The following is a 25,174-nucleotide window of genomic DNA, read 5'->3' on the forward strand; positions in this document are numbered from 1 at the left end:
AGTATAGAATAGTGTTTTAGAGCCTCATTCTGGAATTAGATATATCTGGGTTCAAAGTCCACCTCTAACACAATCCTGGGCAACTAAATAAAGAAGGCAGAATTCTTACTCTGAGAGGCCTTAGAAGATGAAGTCAGACCAACTACATATACTCACAAGTACAATGTCCACTGCCCAATAGTCTAAGATCCAAGAACACTATCCTTTCCCATCTTGGAAGGCCTCTTTAAGACAATGTTAGACACAGGCCCATGCCTAAGCCACAAGAGTCCCTAAGGCTGGAGTCACTTTAAGGCTCCAGCACAAACAATCCAGGGGGCTGGAACCTGAGGACGGCCAGTAGCTCACCATTTTTCTGTAGTGCTTTGGCTGTAACCTTCTTGGCTAGCATCATAAACTGACTGTCTTCCCCAATGTCTTCTTCTTCAGCTGCAATTTTTCCCTGCTGTGCCTGAAAATAAAAATCAGTGTTAACAGAAGTCTACCCTGCCGCCAAATAGATAGCAGAGCCTGGACTGGGAAGCTAAGGTACCTGGGATATCATTTGCTTTCCTTTTTGCAACCTTTGTTGCTGTAGACAAAAAAAAAATCGGTACTGGACAAACATGAATTGAACTGCTCATGGTCATCTTCTCAAAGCGCAAAAGAAAACTGGATTAAAAGGGACAGCGATAAGTTGCCCAAGGTTTTGAGACTATCCTGACAAGTGAGGTGAGTAGGTCCTCTCTTATTCATAAACTAGGGACAGAACAGAGGACTTTTTTTTTTTTTAAGATTTTATTTATTTATTTGACAGATCACAAGTAGGCAGAAAGGTAAGCAGAGAGAGAGGCGGGGGAAGCAGACCCCCCGCCGAGCACGGAGTCAGAAGTGGGGCTCAATCCCAGGACCCTGGGATCATGACCTGAGCTGAAGGCAGAGGCTTTAACCCACTGAGCTACCCAGGCGCCCCAGAACAGAGGACTTCCGAGCGGATTTTCTACCTGGTCCCGAAGCCACTGCTCTCGTTCAATTCGCTCCTTCCTCCAACGGGCTTCTGTCTCATCAAGCTGCTCTTCGATCTCATCATCATCAGAGTCTCTGTGGAACAAGTCCATCTGGGAAGCATCATCTAAAGCAAAGAGTCAAGGTTGTCAGCATTCTCCTAGGAGAAGGTGCCCGGACAGACACAAGGTACTCATTGTTCCTCATACATCGACACAACCTTTCCCCACTCACTAACACAAAGTCATGATGACAGCCAGGTCTGCTGCAGTTTGGATTTCCACTTGCCATCTCAAACTGGACAAACACGGTCGCTGTACCGTTTGTTTCTGAAAGCAATGACCAAGATACCTATGTTTTTCCATCGGAATTTCCTCATTCGGCCAGGACCATCACTATGCAGATCCCCATCAGCGAGGTACCTCTCTTGGTATAAACGTAGCTGTCGCTTATCATCATCCAACATCGTTTTCCTACAGGAAAATTACAGCGTTCAAGACCAGGACCACTCTGGCTGGTCGTAGAAACATCCCATCACACAAAAGGGCTTGTCGGGATACTGACATGTGTATTTTCTTGATCTGATTCTGCAGCTCCTCATCAGAAGGAAGCACTTCATCAATTTCCTCCTGCTCATATTCGTCCAGCTCTTCCCCATCATACTCATCTTCACTTCCCACGTCACTCCCTGACACCTCTGCCTCATCCTCCAGGTATTTCTTCAATCTCCTAGAAAAGAATTGTGAAGATCAGAAATGCAACAAACATACAAAGACTAGGGATGAAGTGAGAAAAGCAGAACATAGAGCCACTTAAATTTTAATAATACATTTTGAAGATAAAGTCTGTCATTTAATACATACTGGATGCCAATAACTGCGCTTTCCAGGCATCACGGCATTATCTTAAGGGGAGGACTATTATTCCCTTCAGTTTACAGTTGAATGAATTGAGACCGAGAGAGTAAATAATTTACCCAAAGTCACACAGCTAGGAAGTAATAGAGCCTGGATTCAATGAGGTTCTTTAAAGCCAGAACACCCGATCTCCTTTATACATTTGGGACATACCCGCTGGCAGGTTCAGATTATTCTGTTCTGTATTTAAGCTCACCAGTGTTGGGAGACAGGTTAGAGATGGTACGGTACAGGAACAAAATAGCCTGGGATCCCTTACAGCTATATCTTGACCCCCAAGTTAGGGGCCATGACTGAGGCGCAGAGTTACTGGTAAGTAAAACCACTATTAGTTAGTTTTTATGACCTCAGTTCCTACTGAGAACAAGTCTCCTGTCACTCTGTGTTCAAAGTCCTGTCATCTATGGCCATGAGTGGCAGAAGTCTAATGGCTTTCGGAAGGCTGATTTTTATCAAAGACTTATGTTATTTTTTTTTTAAAGATTTTATTTATATATTTATTTGTCAGAGAGAGAGAGAGGGAGAACACAAGCAGGCAGAGCAGCAGGCAGAGGTAGAGAGAGAAGCAGGCTCCCTGCTGAGCAAGGAGCCCGATGTGGGACTCAATCCCAGGACCCTGGGATCATGACCTGAGCCGAAGGCAGCAGCTTAACCAACTGAGCCACCCAGGTGTCCCAGACTTATGTTACTTTTTTAAAGCTGAATTCCTCTAAATCTCAGGGTTCCTGGGGAATTCCTTCGAGGGCTATCAGCTGAGTTCTCTGATCTTCCCATTTACCCACTTGGAGCTGCTCAACTTTTAGCTGTCATTCTTCCTAAGATTTCATTTGGACAGAGGACTCTGCTGTTAAATAAGGTTTAAGAACAACCACCGTAGAAAAATCTATAGATGACCCAAACTTGCAAGAGATAGTTAATTTTTTAAAAGATTTTATTTATTTGACAGACAGAGAGAGATCACAAGTAAACAGAGAGGCAGACAGAGAGAGAGGGGGAAGCAGGCTCACCACTGAGCAGAGAAGCCCCAAACGGGACTCGATCCCAGGACCCCAGGACCACAACCGGAGCTGAAGGCAGAGGCTTAAGCCACTGAGCCACTCAGGTGCCCAAGAGTTAATTTGACAAGTGACAAATTAAAGCCCCAAAGTGATCTTAATAGAATGGAATGATGGGTTAGAGACGATAATATAGAGCTAGTAGGAATCAATATGATATCCTATATGTGAATTCCAAAAGTCATTCATGTACAATATAATTCTGAATACCTATTAAAATGGTCTTTATAAAACTGTCACATCACAGGAAAATGCTTATGGATATCCCAAGTGAGAAAGAAGCAAGACGCAAAAGTGAACATACAAAAAAAAAAAAAAAAGCACAGATCTCAACTATATGAAAATATATGCATAAAAATGGTTATGGAGCAAGCTACCATCCACACATTCATTAAATATTTGAATGATGAGCACAGATAAGCTTTTATTTTTGGCTTCCTATCTTCTTTTAAATATTCTAAAATAAATGGTTTACTTTCATGAGCAGAAAAAAACAAAAAATAACCAAAAATGAACAGGAGGTCATTTGCCCAAGACCAGGATGAGGAAAACCTGAAATGACAGTAATTCATAGGAAAAAAGACCCTAGTCCTAGACAAGGAAGTTTCATCGTCTACTAAATCCTCAGGATCTACAGTGACTCTGCTCTTAGGATTGTTGGTTACTTTGTAAGGCATATGCGCCCAGAACAAGGATGTGGTTATACTGCTACCTTCAGCTGGAGTCTGACCACACCTGAGGTAAAGAGAATATCCAGGACAAGAGGAGTCGGCAAGCAACGTTATATGAGAAATAGCTGAAGGAACTAGAGATATTTAGTATAGAACTCACTTAAAGAGTACATACCATCTTTGAACACTCAAGAGATAGCATGAGAATAGGGTTTATTTCATCTGTGTTAGCCACAAAAAGCAACAGAACCAGCAGACTTAGGTAAAACAATAGCAAGCTACAACTTAACCATTAGGAGAACTTTCTCTAGCAGTGGAAGGAATGGTCCTAACACCTACATTTGCCTTCTCAGCTTCTCAGACTGCTTCAGGAGCTCTTCCTCATCACCATCTTCATGGTCTTCCAGTGCCAGATCTTCATTATCAGAGTTACTGCGTTCGTCCTGAAAAAATGCAGAGTATCGCACATGGGGTTAGCGGAACAAAACATGTTCTGCTTAACTTTGTTCTGCCTAACTTTAGTCCTCAACTAAAACAGGATTTATAAACTTCTGCCCAAACATCTCATTCTAGGAAATGGCTTCGGATAATATGCCAAACTCAGAATTCTCAACAATTCAGACTAGGAAAAAGACAAACAGCCGCAACACCTGGAAATCGGTTAGGATTATTCTGTTCCCTTCCAACTCACCTCATCACTATCAAACTCATTATCATTTGGGACAAGCCGAAAGTCTCCAAATTCCTCCTCTTCACCTTCTTCTTCCCTAAGGTGCAAAACAAAGAAATCAATAAGTAAGTTGTTGAAAGCAAACTATAGGGATTCAGTCAACTTAGAAACTGAAAGTATTTTATTGCCACCAACAATCTCTTCAAGAAACAGGAAACAAGATGCCTTGCTTTTAAAAATTTTTTTGTTTAATTATGATAAAATACACATAAGGCGCCTCATCTCAGCTGCCCTGCCCGAGACCCCCTGAGTGCTAACCCTATTCTCCAACTCGGTCCCACTTCTGCTCCAAGAAGATGAAAGAAACTCTCATGAACCAGGAAAAACTTGCCAAACGGCAAAGCACAAGTGCGCGTTGGTGGGAAAGGAACTGCTTGCTGAGAGAAGGTGGTTTATAGAATGGCTATAGCAGATGATAAAAAACTTCGGTTCTCCTTAGAGAAGTTAGGGATAAACAATTATCTCTGGTACTGAATGAATGTTCACCAAGAAGAGCAGTGACCCGCTCTAACAACCCCAAAGTTCAGGCATCACTGGCGGTGAACACTTCCACCATTCCAGGCCATGCTGAGACAAAGCAGCTGACAGAAACAATACCGGCTGTCTTAAACCAGCTTGGTGCAGACAGTCTGACTAGTTTAAGACTGGCTGAAACTCTGTCCACACAACCTGTGAATGGAAAAGCCCCACTTGCTACCAGAGGGGATGATGATGATGAGGTTTTAGTTCTTGTGGAGAATTTGGATGAAGCTTCCAAGAATGAAGCAAATGGAATGGAGTCAACTTCTCAAGAAGATAAAACCTGAAGAAGTTACTAGGAGCTGCTATTTTATATTATAACAGCTTTTTAAAAATTTTGTTCATGGATCTGATGAAATTTAGATCTCTAATATTTTTGAGCCCAAGCCCCTTGGACACTGAAGCTCTTTTCAGATTTTGCTTATGTACAATTCATTCTTTGGAGTGAATTAAGCTGAAGAAGTCTGGGAACAAAGTTTGAAGCAATGTTAATTTAATAAAGTTCTTTGCCTAGGACACAAACAAACAAACAAAATACATGTATCACAAGCACAACGCCCCATGCAGAGTCCAGCGTGGGATTTGATCTCAAGACCCTGAGATCATGACCCAAGCTGAAATCAGGAGTCGGACGCTTAACTGACTGAGCCACCCAGGTGCCCCCAAACTCTCTACGCTTTAAACAACAGGTTCCCCCTCTTCCCTCCCCTCAGCTCCTGGCAACTACCCTTGTACTTTCTGTCTCTAGGAATTTGACTACTCTCAGTATCTCATGTAAGTGGAATCCTACAGCACTTGTATTTTGGGGACTGGCTTATTTCACCTAGCATAAAGTCCTCAAGGTTCATCCCTGTTGTCACATGTGTCAGAATTTCCTTTCTTTTTAAGGCTGAATAATCGTGTGTGTGTCCACCACATTTTGTTTCGTCACTTGGGATGTGCCCACCTTTTGATCATCATGAGTAATGCTAGGATGAATATGGGTGTACAAACATCTAAGACCTTGTTTTTACTTCTTTTGTGAATATATTTGAAAGTGGAATTGCTGGATCATATTCTATTTTTAATTTTTTGAGACACTGCCATTCTGACTTCCACAGAAGCTTCCACATTTTACATTTCCCACCATCAGTCGATAAGGGTTCTAATTGCTCCATATCCTTGCAAACACTTATTATTTTATGGGCTTTTTTTTTCTCTTTATAATCGCCATCCTTATCGGTGTGAGGTGGTATCTTATTGTGGTTATGATTTGTATTTCCCTAATTATTAGTGTTGAACACTTCCATGTGCTTATTCTTGCCCTCCCCCCCTTTTTTTTTAAAGATTTTTTTATTTATTTGACAGAGAGAGATTACAAGTAGGCAGAGAGGCAGGGGAGAGGAAGGGAAGCAGGCTCCCTGCCAAGCAGAGAGCCCGACGCGGGACTCGATCCCAGGACTCTGAAATCATGACCTGAGCCGAAGGCAGCGGCTTAACCCACTGAGCCACCCAGGCGCCCTGCCCTCCCCCCTTTTTAAAGAGAAATGTGTTTAATGGTAAAGCTTGGCACACGTTTAGTACCAGCCATGGCCTTAAATTGAAGCAGCAGGGACAGGTAGGTGACCCCCATGAAGGCTCACATGCCAAAGAGAATGAGGAAGGCGACCATCACACAGAAGAGCCCCCTGTCCTCAGACAGGGCAAAGCCCAGAATGGTACAGAAGAGCTGCCCCTTGAGAGAAGGGTTCCTAGCATAGCCAATGATCAAAGCTGTCACTGTTCCAGAGCCAGCCCCTGAACGAGCCCCACTAACCGTGGCAGCCTCAGCACCAATAAACGTGGCTGCTGTGGCAATGTCCCAGGAGACAATGCTGGTTCTGGAACTTGGTCAGGGCTCCCGTAGTGGGGAGTTGCTCTAGGAGGCTGTTTAAATGGGATCCTGGCCTACTCAAGGAGGCAGACACAGACCTGACTGGAGTCCTGGCACAACAGTAGATCAGAGCCAAAGAAATGAGCAATGCCCGGTCATCTGCACTCTCTGCCTCCCAGCTTTAGCTCTAAGTTTCTATTCTTGCCCTTTTCAGCTTTTTCCAAGATTTTATTTATTGGGGTGCCTATGTGGCTCAGTGGGTTAAGCATCTGCTTTCAGCTCAGGTCATGATCCCAGAGTCCTGGGATTGAGCCCCACATCCGGCTCCCCACTCAGCAGGGAATCTGCTTCTATTCTTCCCCCTACTTATGCCTTGTCTCTCGATTTTTCTTTTTCAAATAAACAAATAAATAAAATATTTAAAAAAAAAAAAAAAAGACTTTACTTGAGAGAGAGAGAAAGCACCAATGGGAGGAGTGGTGGAGAGAGAGGGAGAGGGAGAAGCAGACTCCCTGCTCAGGACGAAGCCCGACTCAGGGCCTGACACCAGGCTTAGTCCCAGGACCCTGAGATCACAACCTGAGCCCAAGGCGGAGGCTTAACCGACTGAGTCAAACAGGCACTCCGTATTCTTGCTTTCTTTAACACCAACTAAAGGAAAGTATTTTAATTTCCTTACTTTGCAAATAAGACAAATGTACTGTAAGACTCTCAGGATAAGAAGCGCCTAAGATGGTTCCTTATTGCTGACCTCACGATTTTATCTGAAGTCTGGGCCTTCCTCCATTCCCTCCAGTCACTGAGACTCACCTGTCTGTGGGAAAAGAACCTGAGCAAAGAGCAAGTGCTTCTTCCATGGGATCCCCCAAGCTGCTCTCCTTCTCCTGTTTATTTAACTCTGATGGAGCCAGAGTAGAGGCGTCTATACCACAACAAAGAAAAAGATTTGTCATCAAGAAATAACAGCTCTGTCTTCTTTCCCCAGCTCAATACAGTTCTAAGGTAAGCTTGCCAAAAAGAGCTCACCATCCATTCATTCAACAAATCCTTATTTGGTGCTTACTATGTGCCAGGCACCAGGGATATGGTAGTGAACAAAACAAAAATCCCAGCTCTCAGAGAGCTGACATTCTAGCATCGGGGAGGAAGAAACACGCAGGTGGAAATAAGTAGGCATTGATATGAAATTAACTATACACCAACTCTCTTCTAAGCTTTGCATGCATATTAACCATAAATGAGAAATCACATGGGTTAAGTTAAGAAATCATCGAAGCTTAAGTTGACATTTTATCACGTTAAGAAAGTAAGGGCTCCAAATGTCAGGAAGCTAAGAATTCAAACCACCCACAAGAATCCATCACAGCCCTGCCTTCTGTGAATTTCTCACCCAAGGGTAACAGGCTTCTCTTCAAGGACACTGACTAAAGATATTTACTATGGTGAGCCTGATCTCTTGGCTATTTACCCTGAGAAATGAATTTTCCTGAACAAAGATTCAGAAGTTCTTCTAGGTTCTCTTTCTTGTCGTTCTTCCTGGGCAGAGATTTTTCAGTCTGAGATGGGAACTTTCCAGTACACAGATCCAACAGCTCATCCATGTCCGCATCCATGGCATTCTCATCCATACTGGCCAATGGCAACCCTGGCTTCAGAGCTTGGTACTGATTCCTGTGGTTTCTAACATTTAAGAACCTACAAGCACAATAAAGAATATAAGACATTCTCTAGGGGAAAAAACAAAGTAGTGAGTAAAAAATTTTGAAGAGGATTTTTTTTTAAGAAGGTGGGGGAGGGGTTAACTGAGAAGGAAAAAGAGAATCTTAGGCAGGCTTCATGCCCAGCACAGAGCTCAAGGCAGGCTTCGAGCTCATGACCCCGATATCATGACCTGAGCCAAAATCAAGAGTCAGATGTTTAACTGAATGAGCCACCCAGGCATACTGTGGGTAAAAAAAATTGATGTTTCTTTTCTTTTTTTAAGATTTTATTTATTTATTTGTCAGAGAGAGAGAGCACAAGCAGGGGTAGCTGCAGAGAGAGGGAGAAGTACCCTCTCCGCTGAGTTAAGGAGCCCAATGTGGAAATCAATCCCAGGACCCTTGGATCATGACCTGAGCCGAAGACAGATACTTAACCAGCTGAACCACCTAGGTGTCCCCAAAATTTGATGTTTCTAAAACTAATCTTAAAAGCTGAATTCCAGGGGCACCTGGGAGGCTCAGGTCATGAGCTCAGGGTCCTAGGATCAAGCCCTGTGCCAGTGTCCCTGCTCAGCAGGGAGCTTGCTTCTCCCTCTCCCTCTGCCCCTCCTCCTGCTTGTGTTCTCTCTCATTCTCTCTCAAATAAATCAATTAAAAAAAAAAAATCTGGATCCCAAACCAGGAGACAAAGGATTGAAACTGCAGCCCTGTGATAATCTAAAGAGGGAGGGAGTTTAGTAAGAGAATAAATGCTATTAGAAAGGTAAAGGGGTAAAGGATAATTTTAGGTTTCAGACAGTGCCAGAGTAGAACTTGGTGCTATGTCCACGTAATGTGCCACAGCTCTGTCCACCCTCAATCCCACACTTCAATCCTAACACAGCAGGACAGATAATTTGATGCCCTTACAAGAGCTGTGCTTTTCAAGGAAAGCAGAGCTCGAAGGATCAGAATGCCAGCAAGGACTATTTACGTTTTATTTTCTGGAGAGCTTTTGTTCAAACTTGCAGAATGTAATACTAATGGTCTGTACACCTTCTCTTTCTCAGAAGAGAAAGCACAGATGGAGCAACAGACGCTCACTTTATTTTTAAACAAAATTAAGCAGTACCCAGTACCATTCCACCCACAGAAACATAAAACTACCTACCCATCTGCATCCAACAGTTGGCTCTGAGTGTCATCTTCTAAACAGAACTGGAAGTCTCCGGCTCCTAGGAAAAGTGTCTTGGGCTCTGGGGAGGCGTTATACAGATCCTGGGAATCCTCTATGGGAAGTGAAGGCTCAGACAGCTTTCCTGAACTCTGGCACCAAAACAAAACCAAACAAAAACAAAACATTTTATAATTGTCATTCACTGTCATGACAACAACAGAAGTTGCTATTTGCAGGATTTTATCTACTCTCAGGCAATTGCAGTTGAGGAGGACAATGCATAGCCAAGAGAAGAATAAAGAAAAAACGTCTTCAAGAAATTAAGAACATTGGATGAGGCTTGTTTTTAATACACAAAGGGGGTGGTTTCTCTAAACTGAACATACATAATGTGGTGGGAGTTGCTTGGCTTGGACACAATTTAGCAGTGTGGGAAGTAAAAGGGGGAGGAGATTAGAAAACCATTACCATCTTACCTTAGAAGCTGAGCTGACCAAACTGGCTCGAAATAGCCCAGGGGAAGGAGATCTGAATCCTCCTGGTGTAGCGAAAAAACTGGTCCCGCGTCCTGTCTGTCTGTTGCAAGGCTGATAGGATGGAATCGTGGAGCCAATCAGCTCAAAACTACTATTGTGGCTGCTCTCCTTTGTTAGCAATGAACATGAATCATCTTCATCTAAAGAAAGAGAAATAACTTAAATGCATGGGTCCAGAAATAAGGGGGGTCTGTTTAGGAAAAAGAATTGAGAATGAAACTGTCAGGTAACATTCATAGGCAAACCTCTCAAGTTATAAGTTCTAAAGCATGAAGGTGAAGGTGAATTATGGTACTAAAATAGCATTATACAATCGGGGTTTGTCACTAAGCTAAGTGACACCTGAAAGTTCCCATCTTTCTCTCACCCTGCCTAACACCTATCATCACTCTCCCTGTTATCCAATCATGTGTTCATCTTTTTATCTACATAGGACAGAAATGTTTCATGGTTCATTTAATCAACACATACTGCTAAGGACTTATTATATGTCCACAGTCACCTGAAAGGAAACTGAATATAAGCTTTCAAAAACAGAACGAAGAAAAATCTTAATTTACAAAGTCCTTTTAGAAAAATTTTCTAACTCATAAATGCTTTTCATTGCCACAGGGAAGACTGAGAAAAGTCTACTAGAGTCAAAAAAATGGAATTTTATGGAATTGTAGTCCTTAAGTACCAAAGCTAGAGGAGCTAAGAAAAATCAAGTTCTGTGTAAGAGTCATTACTTACCCAGTTTGCTAGACCTTTTGCCTGAGATTTCATCTGTTTCTGATTTTTCTTCACTAGGAAAGTAACTATAAAATAAGAAAGTAAATTGTTTGTTTCTGCTTTTTTTTTTTTTTTAACATCTATTTGTTTTAGAAAGAGAGAAAAAAAAAAGAGAGAGCTGAGTGCACACAGATAAGGGGAGAGGCAGAGGGAGAGGAAGATAGACAGAATCCCAAGCAGACTCCCCACTGAGCCTGGAGTAAGACGCAAGTCTCCATCCCATGACCCATGAGTTCATGCCTCAGTAGAAATCAAGAGTCGGACACTTAACCGACTGAGCCACCCAGGCGCCCCATGTTTTTGCTTCTTATGAGAGGGCAAACCCAAGGGAATCTTATCTTTCACTGGAGAGAATTACTTACCCCATCTTGGAAGAGTTGTCCTTAAATAGAAGTAAGGTAGAATCGGATGACAGAGGCTTGGGGACAGACAGAAGTCCAACTGATTTCCCAATGTCACTACTGCCATCACTGTTGTCTTTATCTATTTCTTTCTCGTCTTTGGTTTCTATTTCTTCACTACCGAGAAGGAATTCTGCAATCTTCACCAATCACGCCACCCAAAAACAAAAAGAGTCAGAAAATTCAAAAGCAAATATGCTGTTGGCCAAATATATGGCTGCTTGGTTACAGGTCACATCTTAGATCTGAAAAGGTAAATCTGAAGGAAGCTCGGTCTAACCATTAGCAGTAACATAACTTTCCGACACCTCTAGAGCTCTTTTATACTTATTTTACCGTTTATCTTCCCCAAATTGCTAAAAGACTGAAAGACTGGGTTATCATTTTATTGAAGCAATAAGAGGCTAAATAATTAGCCTGAGACTGAAGGACAACTAGTGGCCTCAGACCAAAAACAGACTGTGACATGCTGCCTAGTTCGGCCTTTGCTTTCCTTCTTTCTTTTTTCCTTACCCAAGGATAAATATGAGCCAACTCTCACAATGACTGCAGAGTTCCAGCAAGGGAGCTTTTCTTTTTAATTATGTATGTATTTCCTTTGGTGGCTTTTTTCTTTTTCTCAGTACCCAAAACCCTATCATCATCTGTCTTACCTAGCCAGAAACAAGGGCAAGAGGCCCTTCTAAAAATACCCAGTGAAGAAAGAAAGAAACTCAGGAGGTCTCAGCTTGCCTGAGAACTTATTCCAGACTTCCACCTGACCAAGGTTAAGACCGCTGTTCATCCTAAATAGAGAAAACTATGTAAACAACAAGATAAAAGCAACTATGAATACAAAGCTGTTTCCATTTTAGCCTTATGTTCAACAAGCAGACTAACAGGTAGAAGCCAAGGCTAAGGGCCCTGTGAACAGCAGGTAGTCAAAGGTGTTGAGAGAACTGAATGCACTAGGACTTCAGTACCTCTGAGCTAGTTACATCACCTCTGCCCCTAAAATCTCTTATACAATTGAACATGCTTACTCTGCTCTGATTCAAATCTGATTTTCTCTTTCTCTTATCCATCCTGACCAAGTAACAAAATTAAATAATTTTCAGAACCTCCTGATTGCCTTCTTCCTCCACTTCTTGCTCTAAATCTTCCTCTTCTTGCTCTAAATCTCTCTCTTCCTCCTCTTCTCCATCTTCCTCTGATTCGTCCGTCATTTCTTCCTCCTCTTCCTCTTCTTCAAATCCATCTTCATTATCTAACTTAAATAATGCTTGCCGCTTTTGGCGCTCCTCAAGCCTACGGAGTTTCATCGCTTCCTGTAGTTTGGCTTTCAGCACCTGAAGCTTTTCACCTGAACAGAGATAAGGAGAAACACTTCAGACATGTGTTTCAGGCAACTCCAGAGACTTTAGTACTCTCGGCTTTTGTTACCTTAACAAATAAGGAGTATAAAGAACTAAAATGTAAAAGAGAACTTTCACAGTGATGTTCTACACCCTGGAATAATATACCACATAGAGATTATAAAGTTATTAAAGAGCAAAAACACGGTGGAAGAGCAGGACTCTGGCTCTGGCTCAGAAACCATGAAGGACAACACTGATAATATTAAGGAAAAAAAGAAACAACTCAAGAGTAAAATGGGCAGGGGTGCCGGGGTGGCTAAGTGGATTAAAGCCTCTGCCTTCTTCTCCGGTGATGATCCCAGGGTCCTGGGATTGAGCCCTGCATCGGGCTCTCTGCTCAGCAGAGAGCATGCTTCCTCCTCTCTCTCTGCCTGCTTCTCTGCCTACTTGTGATCTCTGTCAAATAAATAAATAAAATCTTAAAAAAAAAAAAAAAGAGTAAAATGGGCAAAGGGTATATTCAAAGAAAAAAATGAACATATGTGGTTAATAAACAAAAGTAATGCTTAACCTCATTTCTTTTTTTTAAAGACGTGGGACTTGAACTCACAACCCCAAGACCAAGAGTTGTATGCTCCATCACCTGAGGCAGTGAGGCGCTCCATCACCTGAGGCAGTGAGGCACCCCTCCCCTCATTTCTAATTAAAGTGATACAAATCAAAATAATTTGTCAAAATAACTTGACATATTTGGCAAAAATTAGAAGGTTTGATAATATCTCTTATTAACAAGAGGATACAGGAACTCTTACACACTGTGACTCCGTGTGTAAATTGGTACAACTATATTTTTTTTAAGATTTTATTTTTATTTATTTGACACATAGAGAGAGATCACAAGTAGGCAGAGAGGCAGGCTGAGGGAGAGGGGGAAGCAGGCTCCCCACTGAGCAGAGAGCCCAACTCGGGACTTGATCCCAGGACCCTGAGATCATGAACCAAGCCGAAGGCAGAGGCCTAATCCACTGAGCCACCCAGGCACCCTAAAGATTTTATTTATTTATTTGAACCAAAGAGAGAGAAAGCACTACAAGTGGGAGTAGCAGAGGGGAGGTAGAAACAGACTCCTGGTTAAGCAGAGAGTGAGACATGGGACTCGATCCCAGGACCCTGAGATCATGACCTGAGGCAAAGGCAGATACTTAACTGACTAAGCCACCCAGGTGCCCTTGGTACAACTATTTTGAAGGACAATGGGATGATACATATCAAAATTTGACTCAATAATTCCACGGAGTAAGGAATTCTGCATCCAGGTACACCAATATACACCTGATAATGGAGTTCAACACTGTATAAAATGCCAAGAACTAGAATAAACAAGATGTTCATTAACAGGAGTATAGTTAAATCATGTTATAGTTGCACAATAGAATATTATGCAGCTGTTAAAAAACACTTTAAAAGCGGGTGCCTGGGTGGCTCAGTGGGTTAAAGCCTCTGCCTTCAGCTCAGGTCATGATCCCAGGGTACTGAGATAGAGCCCTACATCGGGCTCCCTATTCACAGGAAGCCTGCTTCTCCTTCTCCCATTCTTGTTTTAACATTGTTAAAACAAAAAAGCAGATAAGAAATCAGAATGCAGGGGCACCAGGGTGGCTCAGTCGTTAAGGGTCTGCCTTCGGCTCTGGTCATGATCCCAGTATCCTGGGATCAAGCCCTGCATCGGGCTCTCTGCTCAGCTAGAAGCTTCCCCGCCTCTCTCTGCCTGCCTCCCTGCCTACTTGTAATCTCTGTCAAATAAATAAATAAATAAATCTGGGAAGAAAAAAAAAAAACTTCAAAAGCAATAAAATGTGTATTTGAGCTCTGAAGTTACAAGGTCTGGATTAGGCTGCTGGTTCTACTACTCACAGGCTGTGTAAACTTGAGCAAGTGGCTTAAATGCTTTGTATATCAGTTTCTTCATATATAAAATAAAGACATGATGTATTTACAGTAAAGTACCTAAAGCAGTGCCTGGCATAGAGTAAGTATCCAATGACTGTCTGTCTCTTTCTCTCACACACACAATGGTATACATATACATTATGAATTTTCTTCCTAGAACACACAAAAAACTGTGAACAGCTACCTTTCGGAAGAATAACTTTGCATTTCATACATTTTCCTCAGTGTCTTAATTTTTTTCTTTGTGTCATATTAATTGTATTTTCAAAGTAGAAGTGGGGACTACAAACATTGTTAAAACAAAAAAGCAGATAAGAAATAAGAATGCAGGGGCACCGGGGTAGTTCAGTCAGTCGTTAAGGGTCTGCCTTCAGCTCTGGTCATGATCCCAGTGTCCTGGGATCAAGCCCTGCATCAGGCTCCCTGTTCACGGGAAACCTGCTTCTCCCTTTCCCACTCCCCCTGCTTGTGTTCCTGCTCTCCCTTTCTCTCTCGCTACATCAAATAAATTTTTAAAATCTTAAAAAAAAATTAAAAAAAAAATATCCGAATGCATGGTCTGATCATCCTATTGTTTCTAAAAACATATACATGGAAAGAGAGATTAAAAGGATACACAATAGGGATGCTTGGGTGGCTCAGGCGGTTAAGGGATGGACTCTTGATTTCAGTTGAGTTCATGAACTCAGGGTTGTGAGATCAAGCCCTGGGCTCAGGAGGATGTCTGCTTGAGATTCTCTCTCCCAATCTCTCTCTCTTTCTCTGCCCCTCCCCCAACTCATGCTCATACTCTCTCTACAATAAACAAATTAAAAAATAAAGGATACAATATAGTTATAAGTGTCTCTGATAGAGGATCATAGAAGCTTTGTCTTTATTCTTTGTGTTTTCTACATGAATATTTATAGTTTTTTAAATTAATATATTAGTTTTTAAAGTTTTTTACTTAAGTAATCCCTATACACTGTGGGGACTCAAACTCACAACCCCAAGATCAAGAGTTTCATGTTCTTCTGACTGAGCCAGCCAGGCATTTCTACTTATTGTTTTTTATAAGACAAAGACAATTGGAAATAAAGTCATCCTACCCACCCCACACATCTAAGCAATGCTACATGAGAATCATGCCATAGGTACTGCTATCCAATCTCCAAAGTGTCCAAGGAAAGAGATTCTAGAACTTTTCATGACAGGGTCTTCAGTCGCCATAAATACCTGCCCGAGTACAAAGCATAAGGAATCAAATGAACAAAAACATGAACTCAAATACCTGGCTTTGTGTGGCCTGCTCCATCCAGCTTCTCAGTGGCCAAAGTCACAGGTACCACATCTGCCTTCAGCTCTTCCTTTCCATCAGTATCCATGCCTTTCACTATGATGTTCACATTCACCTTCTGACCAGCCCTGGGCTTGACCACTGGGTTAGCATGCTTCCAGAAACGCTGTTTCAAGGCTTCCAGTTCTAGATCCAAACACCAACAAGTATGTCAGTTTGCCATGCTTAAATTCTTTCCTTTAAGATTCCAGTTCTGTTTAAGTTCAAAAAGTTGCCCCGGGGGGAAAAAAATACCTAAAGACACCAATCACTGCTTTGCTACTAACACCTATGTCAAATTCATACCCATATAACTTAACCCAAACTAATAAAATGTTGCAATTGTTCTTCCCCAGTATACTTCACAAATCATTTTACAGTAGAAATTTATAACTGAAGTTTCTAGATGTAAACAATTCTTTCTTTTCCTCATTTTTAAAATTTAAATTTAGTTAATTAACATATATTAGTAGTTTCAGATAAATGTAGGCAATTCTTTTTTTTTTTTAAAGATTTTATTTGACAGACTGAGATCACAAGTAGGCAGTGAGGTGGGCAGAGAGAGAGGGAAGCAGGCTCCCTGCTGAGCAGAGAGCCCGATGCGGGGCTTGATCCCAGGACCCTGAGATTATGACCTGAGCCGAAAGCAGAGGCTTAACCCACTGAGCCACCCAGGTGCCCAAATGTAGGCAATTCTTAAAAAAAAAAGTACTGAACTGGTAGAAACTGCACCACAATTATCAGTCATTCAGTGGCTTAGTTTTTCATAGATTCCAGCCTCTTTTTAAAAATTTACCTAGGGGCGCCCGGGTGGCTCAGTGGGTTAAAGCCTCTGCCTTCGGCTCAGGTCATGGTCCCAGGGTTCTGGGATCGAGCCCCGCATCAGGCTCTCTGCTCAGCAGGGACCCTGCTTCCTCCTCTCTCTCTCTGCCTGCTTCTCGGCCTACTTGTAATCTCTATCAAATAAATAAATAAAATCTTAAAAAAAAATCATTAAAAAAAAATTTACCTATTCTGAACATTTCACTATTAATTAGCAATCTTATTAAATACGGAAAACATCAATTAAAAAGGGGAGAGAAATGATAATTCATCCAGTTAGTGATGTAACTCAGCAGCAGGACTGGAAAAGTCTGTTGGTGAAACTGTTGTACTAGTAAGATCAATATCATCCGGAAGGAAATCCTATTTACATGTGGTCTCTATACCACACACCCAACTAGTATACAAAGGGGAATATATATGCTGGGAGCAGTTAGTTCAGTGGTCCAATGACAATAGGATCTCTCTCCACTTCCCCATTGCTATAATAGCTCAGAATTTCTTTTTCCTTTCTCCTTCAGCTAGCTGTGACCTGGCATCATCACCTTCTGCCTCTGTTTAAGATCTCACACCACAGTGGGCTGCTTTAAGAGAGCTGACAGTTATAAAAAGATTCCTTTGGGATTAAGGTTTGTTAGATATTTTCACGTGCCTTCTCTTCCATCTAAAATGTCCAGAACACTCCAAGTTTGATTCTTTTTCTAAAATGCACCTGAGGACACCTGGGTGGCTCAGTCATTAAGCATCTGCCTTCAGCTCAGGTCATGATCCCAGGGTCCTGGGATCAAGTCCCACATTAAGCTCCCTGCTCAGCGGGAAGCCTGCTTCTCCCTCTCCCACTCCCCCTGCTTGTGTCCCCCTGCTTGTGTCCCTCTCTCACTGTGTTTCTCTCAAATAGATAAATAGAATCTTTTAAAAAATTAAAAAATGAATAATAAACAAAGGTCTAGGAAGAGAAGATGTAAGTTTGCACCTGCTTTTCTAGCAGTTCAGTAAGGCTGGAAGCAATGGGGAAATGCAAGTGGAAAGGTAACAGAAGTAAGCAGGTTGTTATTGGCACCAACAGAACAGAACAAATGGATGTGGAGGAAGATATGTTTGGGACCCAAAATAATAGTGAGGCAGAGGAGTTGCCTTCATTCTTCTAGAGAAAGTCAGTCTCCTTAAAGCTCTTCAACTCCAACGTACCTGGCACCTACTTTCCTTGCCTTTTACTACATGACTCAACCATCTCCCCCCTCACCCTAGAAACCCTGCTCAGGCTCCTCTCCCTCAATCAGTCTCTGCCCAGCTCCATTCATGTCCTCCGTGAGAAGTCTGCTCCAGCTCAGGTCTCCACCAGCAGCAGCTTGAATATAAAACTGTTCTCATTCTCATATTTTAGTCCAGAAAATAGAATTAAGGGCAGAGATTATTCCCTACACTATTATGGGAAGCAGGAGTCCTACATTTCTAGCATCCCTAAGTTGAGATCTACCTGCCTTTTCTCATGTAAATATTATTTTATGTGAAGTTAAGGAAACTAAGCTGTTCCTACTGCTTTTACTCTTAACCCTTTCCCCTGTCCACCCAGCTAGCCACCAGATTGAACTTCCCAAAATGACTATCTGATTGGGTCATTTCCTTTGCTAAAAATCTGTCTGTGGTTCTCTTCTAACAAAAGGAAAAAGGCTCAGCTCCTTCCAGGGCCTAAAAACCCTGCATGACCTGGCTTCTCATTACCCATCCGCAATGCCTTTGCAATCTTCACTCTGGCTCACCAGAATACCCTGTTCTCTCTCTTGTCGCTGTTGGGCCATTTGCAGGTCTGTTCCCTCCACCAAGAATGTCCTCCCTCACCTCTCTGCTTTGGAACCTCCTACTTGCCTTTCAGGACTTAGCTCTGGTCCTGGTTCCTTTCAGAAGCCTCCCTGACTCCCAACGAGGTACTCAAGGGAGCTACCCTTCCTCTAGTCTCACAGTATACACCCTTACCATCCAGTCATGTAACGGTCTGTGTGCCTGCCTGTCCCTCCTACTAGACTTGAACATCCTTGAGAGCAGGGACTATGGCTTGTATACACAGCAGCCAACACCAGGCTAGATAAAAGTTTCTTGCATGGATAAATAAAAGTTGATCCTAAGTTCATACATATGGAACTGGCTGGCATGGAAACCCAACTTTCACGTCAAATACTATTTCTGAAGGAAAACATATTTTGAGTTAAAAATAAATGACTACGACGTGCCAAGCACTGTGCTAGTTCCCTATATAAGCCAAGTGTAATGTTGGAAAAAATGACCCAACCTCTCCAAGTCTCTGTCTCTTCACTGCAAAATAATACCTGGGGCTGTGAGAATTAAGAACAATAATAGAGAATCTATCAATGTCTAATATAGTAGGCACTAAAAAAAAAAAAAAAAAAAAAAAGAAAAAGTTTTTCCTGTTCCTGTCTCAGTCCAGAACGGTCTAGATTCCCTCACAGTGTCTAGTATTGTAACTATTTAAGAAATGTTTCTTCCCCCTCTCTTACTCTGGCGCTGTTCAGATTATTTCTGGTCCCATATCACGAAACTTTCCCTCCACGTTCAACAACTTATTTCCCTGCTTCTTTGCTAATGGAGCTATACTGGTTCTGTTATACAACTCTTTTCACTTCACCTCCTGCTCTGGTCAAACGGACTTATCCATCCTACCCATATGCTCTATGCAGAGCTCACTCTGTCCCTTCCAAGAAGGTCCTTCCCTCCACTTCCAAAAACCCCACCCATTTAGTCAACAAAGACTCACAGGGTATAATTTAGACACTAGATACCATGGATGACAGAGCACCTGCCCGCCAGAAGCTGTTATGGTTATGATGTAAGTAATTTCACTAATAATAGAAATAGAAGCCATTATTTGAGTGTTTCCTTATGCCATCTATTTCTGGGCCTTATTTCAATACATCTTCACTACAGCCCTGGGAAGTGGATATCCTTTTTTTTTTTTCCCCTTAAAAAAGATGGCTTGGAGAGGTCATATAATAGCACATTCAAGGTTAAACAGTAAGTAGCATAGTCCAGATTCAAACCTTGGTCTTGCTACAAAGACTTATTTGCTGATTATCATGCCATACTGTACAGTACAGAGGAGGGAACACCCAGTTCTACCTACTATTCAGGATATGGTAATATTACCTAATATGGTAATACATGAACTCTGAACTCTGTCTTGAAGGACCATTCATCATTCACTCATCCAACATAAATGCCTATAATTTGTCATCCACTGTGGAAGCACTGGTGATAGAGTAAGGAACAAGCCAGAAGATCCCTATTCAAAGTATAAACGGAAAGGCAGTGAACAAGTAATTACATCCACCTACTCTTCAAGCCTTCTTTTAACCACCTTTTGGAAGAAACCAATCCTTCCTCTAAAGTGTCAGAGCACTTTATGCTAAGTGTTTCCTTCAGCAAAGACTACTTTTCCCTTTCCCTCATATAATTTTTTCCAATCATCAGTGACACACGTTCATTCTAGATGTCACTTTCCACCTTCTCTCTTGCGTTATTACTGTTATTTGCATACTTATCTCCCCTACAAGAGTGTAAGTAGCTTAAATGTACGATAAATTTTAGATTGCTCTTGGTGTGCCCTACAGAACCTTGCATGTCGTGGATAGTTTAATATTTGTTAAATGAGCAGAGAAAGAAAAGAAATTCAGTTTGCAGACAATTTACTGAACCAAATGTTTTTCTTTATAGTGAAAAAATGAATAATGCTGGGGGTGCCTCTGTGGCTCAGTCAGTTAAGTGTCTGCCTTCTGCTCAGGTCAAGATCCCAGAGTCCTGGGAACGAGCCCCACATTGGGCTCCCCGCTCAGCGGCAAGCCTGCTTCTCCCTCTCCTACTCTCCCTATTTGTATTCCCTCTCTTGCTATGTGTGTCTCTCTCTGTCAAATAAATTAAAAAGATCTTTTAAAAAAATGAATAATGCTTTTTTGGATGTCATACCATAATACAACAGTGACGTACCTCTTTTGTATACTAACCTATCAACAGGCTTCCATTTTTTTTTTTTTTAAGATTTTATTTATTTATTTGACAGAGATCGTGAGAGCAGGAACACAAACAGGTGGAGTGGGAGAGGGAGAAGCAGGCTTCCCACCAAGCAGGGAGTCCAATGTGAGCCTCGTTCCCAAGACTCTGGGATCTTGATCTGAGAGGAAGGCAGACGCTAAACGACTAAGCCACCCAGGCACCCCAACAGGTTTCCATTTTAAACAAGGTTGAGAACACTCTGATGCCCTGCCAAATTTATCTAAATAGATTTTTACCCATATCTGGTACGTCTGTAGAATACAATCACGTGTGGTTATGGGTTCCTCCTGTGTTCCCTATCCTCCATAGTAGCAAATAATAGAAAGTTGCAAATAAATTACTCTAGAGGCTCCCCCCAATTCAAAGAATTACCTCTGTTGGTCTCAGGTTCTTCAAGTATCACAAAGGAATCTTCATCAGCACCCAGTCGAGGTTTAACGGAAACATCTACCCCCAGTTGCTTAAGTCTATCCAGAGTGAACCTCCTCACTTTTTCAGGTGGCACAATTATTGATTTGGTTTGCTGCCCAGGCTCCTCCACCTTCTCATCTGCCTCTCCGGTTTTCTTCAGGATTTCCTCTTCCACCAGAGCATGAGGTTCAGGTGCCACAAGCCCTCTGGCTTGACAATCCTTGTCCTCATTCCTGAGGAAGCTGGATTCCTGTGGTGCCACAGAGCTGTCCTCAGGTGAAGGTCTATTGTCACTCTGCTTCTGTTTCTCCTGAATTTCTTGCTCTTCACTTCCCATCAAATCCTTACTGCAAGACTCGTCTGATCCAGTAGTCATCTGGGGTTCCTTTGAAACTGCAGGGAGGGCATGAATTTCCATTTCATATCCTACACCTGTTGTCTGCTCAGAATCTTTGCTATGGTGGTCATTACTCTTCTCACTTGTATTTGCAGTGTCTGTGGTTTCTTTGGGATGGCTTGACTGATACTTAGATGACCTAGAGAAGGGAAAATGAGCTGAAGTTGAAAACTATCCTATGTGTGAAACTCTCATAATAATATCAATTAAATTGGTTTTAGGAGTGAGTAATCTGAACTTTTAAAACCAGATGGTTGTTATAAAACTGAATATTTACAAAAACTATAATCACAAGGAAAGAGAGTTCTTACTTCAGTAGTGCCATGGCATTTCCCTGGCAAGTGGGTCGGGGTTTACGTTTGAAGAAATCATGAATGGTTTTATTCTCAGGCATATGATATGGAAGATTAAGTGCAGACTCTATAAAATGGAACAAAACAAGCAAATACATATACTGTATATTTGTAATGTCACTTCATACTCAGTTAACTAAACAGTACAGCAAAAGTCATCACGAGAAACAGAAAACAATCCTGGATTTAATAAAGATGTGATCAAAGTACAAAAGAACTTCCTAAAGACCAGTGGCTTTTAAACCTAGATGTGAAATCAAACTGATCCAGGAAATTGTTTGTTTGTTTTTAAATGTTTATTTATTTGACACAGAGAAAAAGGAAGAGAGCAAGCACAAGCAGGGGGAGCAGCAGGCAGGGGAGAAGCAGGCTCCCCACTGAGCAGAGAGCCCAAAGTAGGGCTTGATCCCAGGACCCTAGAATCATGACCTGAGCCCAAGGCAGACACTCAATGACTGAGCCACCCAGGCTCCCCTAAAAATAAAGTCTTAAAAATCTCGGAGGGGCACCTGGGTAGCTCAGTGGGTTAAGACTCTGCCTTCGGCTCAGGTCATGATCCCAGGGTCCTAGGATCAAGCCCCGCATCCGGCTCTCTGCTCAGTGGGGAGCCTGCTTCCTCCTCTCTGCTTACTTGTGATCTCTGTCAAATAAATAAAATCTTAAAAAAAAAAAATCTCAGGCACTCGGGTGGCTCAGTTGGTTAAATGTCTACCTTTGGCTCAGGCTGTGATCTCAGGGTCCTGGATTGAGCCTCACATCAGGCTTCCTATCCAGTGGACAGTCTGCTTCTCCCTCTGCCCCTCCCCTCAACTCATGCACGTGTGCACTCTCTCTCTCAAATAAATAAGTAAAATCTTTAAAAAAAAAAAAAAAAAAATCCCTAACAGCCAAGTTGAACTTACAAAGAAATATTGTGATTTGCCTCAAAGTTACTGCACTGGTTTACATTACCTCGAATAAGGCGCTGGGTTTCACTATGCAGTTTTTTTAACGCTTCCTTACTTAATCTGGCTGCCTTTCTTTCCTTAGAGAAAACAAAAAGTGAGACTACATTAATGCTATTATCCAGAAAGATATTCATGCTTCAAGAGTTTGCCCTCTCCAAGAAAAGCGGACGGAGAGAGAAAAGTAAGCAGTAAGTTCAGTACAATATAAACTCAAGATTGCTTATTTTGCCTATCACAGAATTAATTTAACACAATCCATATTTGTGTCCCTACTATATACAAAGCAGTATTTTGGGTACCAGGAAAATATGACAGACATGATAAAATATTTATCCCTCAGAAATTCACAATCTCCTGGGGAAAGAAATCAACATGACAATTATACAGAGCTCTATCTCACCTTCCTTATGGTGCCTTTTGACGACTCAGTTTCTTCTCCAAACGGATACACTCCACTCTCCAAAGACAGTTCCTTTTTCTAGAAGAAAATATTACAAGTTGAAAAATATGGAGAAAAATTAAAATGAAGGGGCACCTGGGTGGTTTAGTCGGTTAAGTGACCAACTCATTATCTCAGCTCCAGTCATGATCTCATGGGTCATGGGATCCAGCTCTACATGGCACTCTGCACTGAGCAGGTAGTCTGCTTGGGATTCTCTCTCTCTCCCCCTGCCCCCAATATAGTTCGCTCTCTCTCACTCTCTCTCTCTAAGGGAAATAGATAAAAATTAAAAAAAAAAAATTATTTGAAAAAATTAAACTAAAATAAGAGGATATTGGCTACTCAAAAGATTGGTTTTGTATCCCAACATCACATTATGCTATGTTAATAATGAGTCAAGAATTATCAAATAAAAGTTTTAAACATACAGCATCCCTATAAAGCCTAGAAAAAAATTTACTGTCTTGAATGGAGGTTGGGCTGTTGTTTCTTACATTTCTTTTTTTTTTTTTTAAAGATTTTATTTATTTATTTGACAGAGAGAGATCACAAGTAGACGGAGAGGCAGGCAGAGAGAGAGAAAGAGAGGGAAGCAGGCTCCTTGCTGAGCAGAGAGCCTGATGCGGGGCTCGATCCCAGGACCCTGAGACCATGACCTAAGCTGAAGGCAGCAGCTTAACCCACTGAGCGGCCCAGGTGCCCCTGTTTCTTACATTTCTTTATTATATCTTTCCCTAAGGAAGAACACTGACTCCTAGGGAGCTAAAGATAATCTTAGCAAGAACAACTGTGCTTCCAAACACTCAGGACAATAATATTTGACTGTTCCTTCCCTTTGATACCTTTCCAGAAACACTTGAGGTTCATTTCTTAAAAGCCACAGGATTATAAAATTTATATCTCAACAATATAAAGTATCTCGTTTTCCCCTTAACATTCCTATGAGGGCAGTCAAAATACTAGCTTCCTGGGGTGCCTAGGTGGCTCAACTGGTTATGCATCTGACTTTGGCTCAGGTCATGATCTCAGGGTCCTAGGATAAGTCCCGCATCAGGCTCTCTGTTCAGCAAAGAGCCTGCTTCTCCCACTACCCCTTCCTTGCTCATGCTGTCTCTTTTTTTTCTCTCTCTCTCTCAGTTGCTGTTTCTCTTTCTCTCTCAAATAAATAAATAAAATCTTAAGAAAAAAAAATACTAGCTGGGGCGCCTGGGTGGCTCAGTGGCTTAAGCCGCTGCCTTCGGCTCAGGTCATGATCTCAGGGTCCTGGGATCGAGTCCCCCATCGGGCTCTCTGCTCAGCAGTGAGCCTGCTTCCTCCTCTCTCTCTCTCTCTCTGCCTGCCTCTCTGCCTACTTGTGATCTCTCTGTGTCAAATAAATAAATAAAATCTTAAAAAAAAAAAAAGAAAAGAAAAAAATACTAGCTTCCACACAAGTTAGCATGTCTATCCCCTGTACTGTCTGATTCCAAAATTAACAACCAAAAAACCTACATCAATTGCCACATGTTTTTCTTCAGTTAAAAAAAAAAGTTCCAACAGTAAATCAGAAGATAAAGCAAAAGTTAGAGGCAGTGGGTTAGCTCTTCTGCAATCATCTTTTACTTGCCTTGTATTTTTTTACTTTGTTTTTCACAGCTGCTCTTATTGATTCTAATGACTCTTCATCTTCCAATGCAGAGTCATTTTCCTCTTCCTCCTCCTCTAGCCCAGTTTCAAAAAGGTCTTTATCCACAAGAAGACAGCCACTGTCATTAAATGGCTGTTTTACATCATCTTCCTGGATGATACATAAAGAAAAAGCAAAATCCAATCACCCAAACTCCAATATTTCACAACATCATAA

The 25,174-nt window shown here is 41.8% G+C and overlaps 1 protein-coding gene across 1 annotated transcript in view; it reads right to left on the minus strand.

Annotated features, from left to right (window-relative positions):
• CLSPN (claspin) overlaps window positions 1–25,174 on the minus strand; it is a 32,243-nt gene that overhangs the window by 2,434 nt on the left and 4,635 nt on the right. The window contains exons 4-22 of the mRNA XM_059137220.1: window positions 24,938–25,108; window positions 23,290–23,367; window positions 22,894–22,966; window positions 21,901–22,009; window positions 21,154–21,728; window positions 15,853–16,044; window positions 12,396–12,637; window positions 11,257–11,435; window positions 10,856–10,920; window positions 10,064–10,263; window positions 9,582–9,736; window positions 8,197–8,423; window positions 7,539–7,650; window positions 4,319–4,394; window positions 3,967–4,070; window positions 1,549–1,713; window positions 1,336–1,457; window positions 984–1,111; window positions 349–451 (exon numbers count right to left, since the gene is read on the minus strand). Coding sequence (XP_058993203.1) covers window positions 349–451; window positions 984–1,111; window positions 1,336–1,457; window positions 1,549–1,713; window positions 3,967–4,070; window positions 4,319–4,394; window positions 7,539–7,650; window positions 8,197–8,423; window positions 9,582–9,736; window positions 10,064–10,263; window positions 10,856–10,920; window positions 11,257–11,435; window positions 12,396–12,637; window positions 15,853–16,044; window positions 21,154–21,728; window positions 21,901–22,009; window positions 22,894–22,966; window positions 23,290–23,367; window positions 24,938–25,108 — 3,076 coding nt within the window. The remainder of the gene's footprint in view (window positions 1–348; window positions 452–983; window positions 1,112–1,335; window positions 1,458–1,548; window positions 1,714–3,966; window positions 4,071–4,318; window positions 4,395–7,538; window positions 7,651–8,196; window positions 8,424–9,581; window positions 9,737–10,063; window positions 10,264–10,855; window positions 10,921–11,256; window positions 11,436–12,395; window positions 12,638–15,852; window positions 16,045–21,153; window positions 21,729–21,900; window positions 22,010–22,893; window positions 22,967–23,289; window positions 23,368–24,937; window positions 25,109–25,174) is intronic.

The sequence above is a fragment of the Mustela lutreola genome, chromosome 10, assembly GCF_030435805.1.
Source record: "Mustela lutreola isolate mMusLut2 chromosome 10, mMusLut2.pri, whole genome shotgun sequence".
In the NCBI taxonomy this organism is placed as follows: domain Eukaryota; kingdom Metazoa; phylum Chordata; class Mammalia; order Carnivora; family Mustelidae; genus Mustela; species Mustela lutreola.